The sequence below is a fragment of the Equus asinus genome, chromosome 10, assembly GCF_041296235.1.
Source record: "Equus asinus isolate D_3611 breed Donkey chromosome 10, EquAss-T2T_v2, whole genome shotgun sequence".
Classification (NCBI taxonomy): Eukaryota; Metazoa; Chordata; class Mammalia; order Perissodactyla; family Equidae; genus Equus; species Equus asinus.
In genome coordinates, this window is record NC_091799.1 from 54,217,124 (window position 1) to 54,228,636 (window position 11,513).

General features: G+C 63.1%; 1 protein-coding gene across 1 annotated transcript in view; it reads right to left on the bottom strand.

Moving 5' to 3' along the window:
- Positions 1–35: 35 nt before the first annotated feature.
- Positions 36–11,513, bottom strand: part of IQCN (IQ motif containing N) — a 28,405-nt gene continuing 16,927 nt past the window's right edge. Inside the window, exon 2 of the mRNA XM_070519468.1 lies at positions 36–11,177. Coding sequence (XP_070375569.1) covers positions 114–11,147 — 11,034 coding nt within the window. The 5' untranslated portion in view covers positions 11,148–11,177 and the 3' untranslated portion in view covers positions 36–113. The remainder of the gene's footprint in view (positions 11,178–11,513) is intronic.

The window sequence follows — 11,513 nt, forward strand, 5'->3', positions numbered from 1 at the left end:
ATGCCCCCATGAGCACAGGTGGACCAAGACCCAGGCTGCAGAGAGCTTTATTCATTAGACCCAGAGAGCCACACGGCCCCTCCCGGGGGTCCCCCCATCGGGCAGCCAAGGTCCTAGACGCCTGGCCACTGAGTGTGCTGCGGGTTGTCCCAGGCCGCTGGCCCCAGGAGTGCATCCGTGGTGAGGGAAGACCGGGCAGAGTGGCCGCGCCAGGTGGCTTGAAGCATCTTGGCTGCTCCCTGCTGCTGTCTCAGCCTGCGGCGGACGAGGAAGCCCCTCCAGCCTGACTGGATGGTCGTGGCCGCCTTGTTCTGGAGGTGGGACTGCTGGAGGCTCGGGGTGACGGGCTGCGAGGCACAGTCCCAGGGCGTGCCCGCCTGGCTCGAAGAGCCCTGGCCGGTGCCGTGCACCACCCGCGTGGGCAAGCTTTGGCCGCACATGTGACAGGTGCGGGGGCTGGAGCCCACAAGCATCACCACGCTGGGCGGGCTCCCCAGTCCAGGACTCAGTGACTGGCAAAGGGCACAGACGTGTGGCTGGCAGGACTGGAAGCAGCGGTGGTCAGACGTCGTCCTGGTCCCGCCACCCATTTCGGCCCACGTGCCCGGCTGCAGCGTTTGCTGGGCGCGGCCCCGGCGGGTGCAGAAGCCCCGCCACGTGGCCTGGATGACGATGGCTGCTCTGGAGAGCCGGGCCAGCTCCTGCCGCACACGGTAGCCGCGCCAGGCAGCTTGGATGACGATGGCCCACTGGTGCCACACCCTGATGGTACGGCGCACCAGGTAGCCGCGTGCACACGCCTGGATCGTGACCACGGCCTGGCTGATTATCTTCTCCATGTCCTGCACCGACACCACCAGCTCCCCCGACTGTCTGGGATCCGCCACCACCTGGCTTCCCACAGCGTCCCATGGCACGGTGGCCCTGGCCGGCTCCCACACACCGCCGGGGGCCGCAGCACTGTTCATGGGCCCAGCTGCTACACTGGGGACAGCAGAGTTCCACACCTGGCCACCAGCCACGCCAGCCTCCATGGGGCCCTGGAGGACAGCAGGAGTCAGGGATGCCCTGTGACTGTCTACAGGGGCCACAGCGCTATGGAAATCCTGAGACCCTAGAAGTGACTCATGGCTACAAAGGGGCCGCCGAGAGCCGCTAGGGGAAGACTCGTAGCCCAGAGACACCCTCCGACGCCCCAGGTGCAGCCGAGGAGCGGCCGCGTTGTGGGCCACCTGGCCGGTGCGGATGATGGGCGGTGGGGCCAGTGGGGGCCCCGTGGAATACTTAGGACCTTCCTGGGCACTCCTGAAGGCCTGCTCCTGCACAATCTTGGCCAAGGAATCATCTGGCATTTCAGAAACGAGCTTCCCGTGCACAGACCTGTAGGATTTTCTCGAGCTAAGGAAGCCGTGGTGACTGTTCTGAGCCACATCCCCAGACACTGGCTTCCGGGGTGCACTGGGGACAGCTTCCATCTGGAGCCCCCCAGATGCCGCCCTGCTAGCCATGGATGGGTATGGCGGCACAGCTGAGGCCACGCTGAAGGCACCTGACCTGGAAGTGCTTGGGGTCCCCATCCCGGCCACAGACCCCAGGTGCAAACTAGATGCCACAGTACTGCCACAGGCCGGCTTGGGTGACCCTGAGACTGTGGGAGAAGCCTGAATCCCATAGGAGTGGCTCTGGGGTATAATGTGAGCCACTGACGACTGCTGATGAGCCAAGGGGGCCCCGGTGCCCTTGACAGATCCCATCTGCACACTAGGGACCCTGCTAGCAGCCACAAAGTGGGAACTGGGGGCCCCCCAGCTGATTGGCTGCTGCAGAATTGGGGTGACACTGCCACCTATGGAGTGCTTGGCAAAACTTGAGGGTTGGGGAGGGACAGGGGCCATACCACTGGTCATAGACTTGGCTTGGCTGGGGACCACCTCCTCCAACAGGGGCCTTTGGCCATTGGGAAGAGTCCCGTCTTCTACAAGAAATTCACGACCATGGTCAATTTCAGTTGCCAAGGGACTATCGCCCATCCATGGGGTGTCCTCAAGGACCACGGACTGCTCACTGGACACGGACACCTGGGACACAGCCTCGTACAGGTCCTGTGGCTTCATCATGGCCTGGCCATCTGTGGTCTCAGAAGGTGCCACCCCAAGAGCCTGGTGCAACTGTGAGGCTCTTTGCAGAACCGTGGGCACCTGGTGCACTCCCCTGGCTGGGCCACCAGCTTCCGAGGCCTGGGGATGAACTTGAGCCAGGCTAGTGGCGTGGGATGCCTGGAAGGGGACTGTAGAGCCCTCCCCAGCCAGGGCTTCCTGGTACAGCTGGGGGGTGGTCTCCACGAGCATGGAGCCCTGCAGAAGGCTCGGGGCCATGCTTCCAGCCGCGGAGGGCAGACAAGCTGCACTAGCCATGGGCCCCAGAGCCAGGCCCTGATTCAGCCCCCCCACCATGGATGCTGGGACTGCACTAGAGGCCACAGAACCCGGAGGGGCACTTGCCTCAGAGCCTTGGGGCAGGCTGAGAGCAGTCAGACTGGCAGAGGGTCCTCCAGGGAGATCTCGCCTCTTCCCACCAGCCTCAGGTGCTACACTCAGACTAGGGGATGCCCCACTCGCCACAGAAGCCAGAGGCAGGGTCCTGATCATGCCACTGACCATGGCCCCTGGAGGAAGGGGCTGAACCACACCATTGACCGTATAACCTGGTAGAAGGCTGGGGGCCACACCACTGACCACCGTTCCTAGGGTCACAGCTGTGGTCATCCTACTGGCTACAGAACATGGCGCCAGCCCACTGGCTATGCCCATCCCAGGCTCCCAGCTGAAATCATATACTTGTTGGTAACCAGATGCAGCGACTGTGGGCACAGGAGGACACTGGTGGTCCAAAGATGTTGGAAGATCGACATGGCCCTGAGACGTGCCGGGGCCCCCGCTGGCCAGGGACTTGGATGGACTCATAGCCAGTCCGCAGAGCAATGAAGCCAGGGAGCAGCCAGGGCCCACCTCTGAGGCTTGTTCATGACCCAAAGGGGCATCTGCCACAGCGGCCGGGGCTGCCATGGGAGCCGTGCCACTGACCACCTGAGATTGGTCTGGGCTCATTCCAGTCATCACCCTTCTCTGGCACATGCTCCCTGTCATGCCAGGACACATAGGTCCCTGAGACACACTTAGGAACATGCCAGCAGCCAAGGTCCCTGGAGCCATCCTGGGGAACATGCCAGCAGCCACAGCGCCCTGGGGTATGCATGCAGCCATGTCCCTGAACACAATGCCCTGACACACACTGCTTGCCTGGCCCGAATCTGAGTCCTCTCCGCGGGCCATGCATGCCTGGTGGAGAACTGGGGCGGAAGGAGCGGCAGAGGGATGCTCAGTTACAGTTGGGCACCTCCCACCGACACTAAGGGGCTGACAGAAACCCAGGGACACCTCGCAGAACTCAGGGGCCCAGAGGTGTGGGGCTTCCCCCCTTGCCGTCAGAGGATCTTGACATGGGCCCAGCCCAGGGGCCACAAAGGGCTGGCTCAGAGCCTGGCCCATGCTGCTAGTCACACACGGATACGGTGCACTTGAGGTGACTTCACTCACAAATGATGAGTGACACGGACTAGGGGCCACTGCGTTCACCCTTGATGACAGTGCATTTGAACTCACCCCAGGGGCCCAGCTTGGCTGGCTGAGTGCACCACCCTTACCACTGATCACAGGGGGCTGGGATCCTCTGAAGGCCAATAAAGTGGCCACTGATGGCTGGCCTAGTCTGGGGGCCACCCCACTGGTCACTGATGGCTGGGCGAGGCTGGGGGCCACCCCACTGGTCACTGATGGCTGGGCGAGGCTGGGGGCCACCCCACTGGTCATCAATGGCTGGGCTAGGCTAGGGGCCGCCCCACAGGTCATCGATAGCTGGGCTAGGCTGGGGGCCACCCCACTGGTCACTGATGGCTGGGCTAGTCTGGGGGCCAACCCACTGGTCACTGATGGCTGGGGTTGGCTGGGGGCCACCCCACTGGTCATAGATGTCCGGTCTAGTGTGGGGGCCACCCCACTGGTCACTGATGGCTGGGCTAGGCTGGGGGCCACCCCACTGGTCACTGATGGCTGGGCGAGGCTGGGGACCACCCTACTGGTCACTGATGGCTGGGCGAGGCTGGGGGCCACCCCACTGGTCACTGATGGCTGGGCTAGTCTAGGGGCCACCCCACTGGTCATAGATGTCCGGCCTAGGCTGAGGGCCACCCCACTGGTCACTGATGGCTGGGCTAGTCTGGGGGCCACCCCACACGTCATCGATGGCTGGGCTAGGCTGGGGGCCACCTCACTGGTCACTGATGGCTGGGCTAGTCTGGGGGCCACCCCACACGTCATCGATGGCTGGGCTAGGCTGGGGGCCACCCCACTGGTTACTGATGGCTGGGTGAGGCTGGGGGCCACCCCACTGGTCACTGATGGCTGGGCTAGTCTGGGGGCCAACCCACTGGTCACTGATGGCTGGGGTTGGCTGGGGGCCACCCCACTGGTCATAGATGTCCGGCCTAGTGTGGGGGCCACCCCACTGGTCACTGATGGCTGGGCGAGGCTGGGGGCCACCCCACTGGTCACTGATGGCTGGGCGAGGCTGGGGGCCACCCCACTGGTCACTGATGGCTGAGCTAGTCTAGGGGCCACCCCACTGGTCATAGATGTCCGGCCTAGGCTGAGGGCCACCCCACTGGTCACTGATGGCTGGGCTAGGCTGGGGGCCACCCCACTGGTCACTGATGGCTGGGCGAGGCTGGGGGCCACCCCACTGGTCACTGATGGCTGGGTGAGGCTGGGGGCCACCCCACTGGTCACTGATGGCTGGGCGAGGCTGGGGGCCACCCCACTGGTCACTGATGGCTGGGCTAGTCTAGGGGCCACCCCACTGGTCATAGATGTCCGGCCTAGGCTGAGGGCCACCCCACTGGTCACTGATGGCTGGGCTAGGCTGGGGGCCACCCCACTGGTCACTGATGGCTGGGCTAGGCTGGGGGCCACCCCACTGGTCATAGATGTCCGGCCTAGTGTGGGGGCCACCCCACTGGTCACTGATGGCTGGGCGAGGCTGGGGGCCACCCTACTGGTCACTGATGGCTGGGCGAGGCTGGGGGCCACCCCACTGGTCACTGATGGCTGGGCTAGTCTAGGGGCCACCCCACTGGTCATAGATGTCCGGCCTAGTGTGGGGGCCACCCCACTGGTCACTGATGGCTGGGCGAGGCTGGGGGCCACCCCACTGGTCACTGATGGCTGGGCTAGTCTGGGGGCCACCCCACACGTCATCGATGGCTGGGCTAGGCTGGGGGCCACCCCACTGGTCATCGATGTCCGGCCTAGGCTGAGGGCCACCCCACTGGTCACTGATGGCTGGGCTAGTCTAGAGGCCACCCCACTGGTCACTGATGCCTGGGCTAGTCTGGGGGCCACCCCACTGGTCATAGATGTCCGGCCTAGGCTGGGGGCCATGCTACTGGTCATCGATGGCTGGGCTAGTCTGGGGACCACCCCACTGGTCATCGATGTCCGGCCTAGGCTGGGGGCCACCCCACTGGTCACTGATGGCTGGGCTAGTCTGGGGGCCACCCCACTGATCATAGATGTCCGGCCTAGTGTGGGGGCCACTCCACTAGTTCGAGATGGCTGGCCTAGGCTGGGGGCCGCCCTACTGGTTATAGATGTCCGGCCTAGGGTGGGGGCCACCCCATTGGCCTTAGATGAATTGGATAGGCTGAGGGTGACCCCACTGGCCAGAGAAGGCTGGCCTGGGGTTGGGGCCACCTTACTTGCTACTGATGGCTGCAATAGGCTTGGAGTCAACCTCCTGGCCACAGATGGCTGCTGATAAATGGTAGGGACCACATTACCTGAAGACAGACTTCTTGTCAGCCCTGTCCTGTCGGGTTTCTGGGACAAGCTCTCTTTCGGACCCATGGAGCTTTGGCCTAAGGACATATCCCTGTCATCTTGACCATCTGAGCCCCAGTGGACACCCAAGGTCATGTGACTGGACACTGAGCTGTGGTACAGAGTGGGGGTCGGCTCTGAGGCTGCGGGGGACTGTTGGTGGAGGTTTGGGATCATGTGCCTATGGCCCACTATCTCGGTCTCTTCCACATCCTCAAGCTCCAGGGGCCTTTCCATGGCCTCCCCAGAGAGGGAACCATCTAGAAGGAGGTCCTTGTGCGAGCTGGCCTCCCAGGACTCCTCTTCCACCAGGTGGACAGAGGTCAGGCTGGCCACGGAGCTGGCGGACATGCTGTGCAAGCTGCAGGTGCACAATGAGCTCTGGGAGTCACTCATGTTTGGGCTGTAGTCCGTGGAGCCTTGGGAGAAGCTTCTGGCTAAGTCATCGTCTGAACCCTGTGGCAAACTGGCCACCAGTTTCCTGAGTGTGGGGCCCATCAGCAGCCCCTGTGGGCAGTGCATGCTGGAAACGGTAGCCTGCATTCGATTCCTCTCCTGCCCAGAGGTGGCCATATGGAGAAGGTGGGAGGCCAACGGACTGCCTGGGGAGGCTTGGGATGGACTGGCATCTGCCTGAGTCTTGGGTGCCTGGCGGCGAGCAGGAGCCACGGAACCAGGCAGGAGAAGTGGGATTACGTCACAGGCCTTGTGGGTCCGTGGTTGGGTTGAGGACACTTTGCTCACCGTGGCAGCCCTCTGTGGACTTGAGGTCACCTTGTTGATCACATCCCTAGTGCCCAGGGAGGCCCGTTTATGATTTGGGGACTGAGTCCTCTGCATATCCTCCTCAGGGACCATGGATGGCTGTTGTGGACCTTTGGCCATTGAGGGTCGATACACACTGGGGGGCACCCTGCCGACCCCAGAGGACTGACACCAACAAGCAGAACCCCCATGGGCAGTGGCACACTGGTGAGACTGGTTGGCCCTCCCATTACCCACAGTGCTGAGAAACTGGCCCGGGGCCACCCTGCCCTGCCCCGACGACGCCCACGGGCGTGAGGCCACCCTGCTGACCACGTGTGGATTGTGGGAGCTCAGGGCCGTGCCACTGGCCACTGATGGCTGGCTGGTGCTTGGGCCCACGCCATTGGCAATGAGCGGCTGCCACACACTAGGGGGAGGCTGCAGGTGGGGTGACCTGGGCAAATTGGGGCCCGTGTCATTCGCCACTGGGTTGAGATCTGATGCCAATTCAAGGACCACTGGGTGAGGGCACACATTTTCCTCACTGACCTCCAGGTTCAGATATAGCTGTAAAGAGGAGTCCCTGCTGGGCCCCATCTCCCGTGACAGAGTGGGGTCCAGGGCAGCGGCCAGGGGATGCTGATAAATGGTGGTGATCACCCTCCTGGTGAGGGAGGCTCCCACAGAGACCACCGATGAGCAGGGTGACCCCATGATCCCGGCCCCATCCCCCATCCCCTCCAAGAGCCTGGTGGGCCAGCCTGTGACAAAGCCCTCCCAGACCCCGGCCGAGAGAACCCTGACCTTGCTGGGCTGTGGTCTCCCAGGGCTGAGGATGGGCCCGCATGTGGCCACTGGGCTCTCCCTCCGGTCCACCTCCATCGGGGAGGGCATCACAGTCATCCCGCTTCTCATCATTTTTGTGGCCGCCTTGGGGAGGCCGGCTCCAGTCCTCAGGGCCGCCTGAGACAAAGGCTGGCTCAGGATGGCACCCAGCTCGCCCTGGCACAGGGCCTGGCTCAGGGCGGCGTGCTCCTCCTCCGTCAGGGCCTTGCTGAGCGCATCCACCACTTTGCCCTGCGTGGCCTTAGTGAGTTTTGCCTGCAGTTCACCCCAGGACATGGTGTGGGACAGGGCTATGTCCAGCTTGCTCCAGGACAGCACCTTCACCAGCGCCGTGCCCAGCATGCCTGGGGACAGGGCCTTGGCCACCGTGGAGCCCAGCACATCGCTGGACAGGGCCTGATTCAGGGCTGCCCTCGCTTCCCCCTGGGAGAGCGCTCGGGCCAGCAGGGCACGGATGTCTTCCTGGGAGCCCAGCAGGGCGGCCAGCTCAGCGCACAGAGAGGCAAGCTGGGAGGCTGCTAGCTCCTCCTGGCAGGGTATGGCCGGGCTGGCCAGTGATGGCTGGGCCCGGGCGGCCACGCTGTCACCCCAGGATTCAACGTTGCACGTGGAGTGTCCGGCAGATGCCAGCAGAGGCACTGGCAAGCTCTGGGTCTCGAAGGCCCCCTGGCGTGGGCCCTGGGTGGCCTTGCCCTGGGCGCAGCTGTGGGGCGGGAGCTGGGTCAGTCTGTCCTCTAGCTTGGCTCTGGGCAGAGTGCCAAGGGTGCCGACATGCTGGCAGGGCTGGGTGGAGGCCTTGAACCCCGCCAGGAGTGGCTGCGATTGCGTCTTGCTGCTGAGCTCAGCAGGCTGGTGGGCTGCGTGGAAGCATTTGGCCGTTTCCGAGACCATCTGGGCCTGCGACGGGGCCGTGCTCAGCCCCGCGGGCAGATGCACTTGGGACTGGACCTTGACGGCCCCGTTGGCCGGACGCGCCTGGGCCTGCACCTTGGTCAGACAGGTGTCCAGGTGCGCCAGAGACTGGGCCTTGGTCAGCTTGGCAGGCGGGTACGTCTGGCACGAGGCTGTGCTCACACGTGTGGCCACCTGTGCCTGCGGCAGGGCCACGGCCATTTCTACAGGCACATACACCTGGGACTGGACCTTCCTGATGTCCATCCTCAGGTGTGCCTTGCTCCCATCCTCGGCCACCTTGGCCCAGGAGGGAGCCCTGGGCATTTCCGCGGCCGCACTTGTGTTACGTGCTGTTTCCGTTTTCCCCTGTTTCTGGGGGAAGGCCTTAATCTTCTCGGCTTCCAGAGGAGGCCTGGCTGGAGCCTTGGGAGCCACAGCCCCCAGGGCAGGTGGGGGGAAGCATTTCACCTTTCCCTCAGTCAAGTACGAGTGGGACGAGACCTTGACCATGCCCGCCGCCTGCCGTGTGTTTGCCACAGCCCTGGCCTTTGCTCCATCCAGAGATGCGTGGGATGAGGTGTTGGGAATGGCAGCTGCCACTCCTGCTGGAGGCGGAGCTGCCGGAGGGGGCAGACACAAGGTCTTGAGGATGGCGGCCACCGAGCGTAACTGGGCTGGGGTCTTGGTTATCATGGCTGTCAGGCGCGTCTGGGGAGGTGTCTTGGTCACTGCGGCTCCCGAGAGCATCTGAGATGGAGTCTTGGCCACCGCTGGACACGTCTGCAGTGGGGTCTTGGTCATTGTGTCCATGGGGTACATCTGGGGCGGGGTCTTGGTTATCATGGCTGCTGGTCGTGTCTGGGTTGGGGGCTTGATCATTGAGGCCATGGGGCACGTCTGGGGCGGGGTCTTGGTCATCATAGCGACCGGTCGTGTCTGGGGTGAAGTGTTGGTCATTGAGGCTGTTGGTTGCATCTGGGCTGGAGTCTTGGTCATCGGAGCAGCCGGACCAGGCTGGGGTGGGATCTTGGTCATCACGCCTCGTGGATATGTCTGGGGTGGGATCTTGGTCATTGGGGCCACTGGATACACCTGAGTTGGGGTCTTGGTTATTGTTACCGTGGGTACTGGGCATGGCTGGGGTGAGGTCTTGGTCATCATGGCTGCTGGGTACATCTGCAGTAGGGTCTTGTTAATCATGGCTGCCAGGCACGACTGGAGTGGGGTCTTGGTCATTGTGGCTGCCGGGCTTATCTGGGGTGGAGTCTTGGTCATCGTGGCTGCCGGGCTCATCTGGGGTGGGGTCTTGGTCAATGGGGCTGCTGGGTACGTCTGGGGCGGGGTCTTGGTCATCGGGGCCGCCAGGTACATCTGGGGTGGGGTCTTGGTTATTGTTACCGTGGGCACTGTGCATGGCTGAGGTGGGGTCTTGGTCATCGTAGCTGCTGGACACGGCTGGGGTGGGGTCTTGGTCATCGCAGCTGCTGGACACGGCTGGGGTGGGGTCTTGGTCATCGTAGCTGCTGGATACGGCTGGGGTGGGGTCTTGGTCATCGTAGCTGCTGGATACGGCTGGGGTGGGGTCTTGGTCATCGTAGCTGCTGGAAACGGCTGGGGTGGGGTCTTGGTCATCATAGCTGCTGGAAACGGCTGGGGTGGGGTCTTGGTCATCGTAGCTGCTGGACACGGCTGGGGTGGGGTCTTGGTCATCGTAGCTGCTGGACACGGCTGGGGTGGGGTCTTGGTCATCGTAGCTGCTGGACACGGCTGGGGTGGGGTCTTGGTCATCACAGGCACTGGGCCTCTCTGCGCTGGGGCTCTGAGGACCTCTGCTTCTGCGGGGGTCTGAGGCTGGGTCTTGAGAGGCCCATGAGCTGCCTGGGCACACTTTCCGAACGGTGGCCCCGAGGCTCCTGCCTTATTAGCTCTGGAAATTACTTGCTTGGTCTTCATCATGTCCCCTTCTACGTGGTGGACGAGGCAGGTGCTTCTGACGGTTCTTGTCATCAAGCATGGCTGGCTCTTTGCATCTGGACTCACTGGACATGGAAGCCTGATGGTGATGGTTTGCTGTGGCAGGAAGGTGATCCCTGGGCCACCCGTAACACCAGGAGCCTGCACGTCAGGCTGTGGAGTGCCCTGGGACTGCAGCAGGGCCAGCTGGTGGGCGCAGGCAGCCAGGCTGTCGGAGGAAGGGAACTGAGTCTCCCTGCTCACCATAACGGGCTGGGCCGGGAGGGACTTGGCCTCCTCCAGGGGCTGGAAGCGCACCTGCTGTGGGGGGTGGTAAGGGATGTCCCCTTCTTCCAGGTTAACTTTTTTCTCCACCATCTTGCCGGACCGGAGGAGGCGCCTGGTGCTGAAGCGTCGCCAGGCCTCCTGGATGGCCTTCGCTGCTGTCATCTGGGAGATCAGCTTCTGCCGGAGCCGGTAGCCTCTCCAGTTGGCTTGGATGAGGGTGGCTGCGCGGGACAGCATCATGTCCATCTCATCCACCAGGACATTCTTGAAGGCCTGGCTCTCAACCACAGCCCGGAGGCGTGGCATACGGTGAGGCGCCGTCTTGTCCTTGTCCAGCTGTGGCAGAAGGGTCTCCCTGGACAAAGGCAGCTCCTGCTGGGGCTGTGGATATGATGTCCCTGCTTTGTCTTGGAGACTGGGGACGAGCTGGAGCTGGTAACAGCTCTGCCCATTGGGTGACAACTGTAACTGTGTTGCTTGCTTCATTGTCTCGGTTCCTAGGCAGGTCAGCAGTGCCTGGGGGCAGCAACGGGGGGTCAGTGAGTGTAGTCATGCACACAAGAGGTGTCTGGCTGGGGCGGGCACTCACCCCGTGTTCCTGGCACTTTGCAATCTTCCCCCTCTCCTTTGCAGGCTCTCTCTCTCCCAGCCACCTGCCCAGAGAGCCATATCTCCCTCCCTATCCTGTGGCTACCGCAGCACTGGCACGCAGCACACATCTCATCTGAATGCCTGACCACCGACCTGCTTCTCAAACTTCCGCTGTATCTGGACATACTAGAGCACAGCACTGATCACACCATTTTGGAAATTTCCTGTTTGTGTGTGTCTGTGTGTATGTGTTGTTATTTG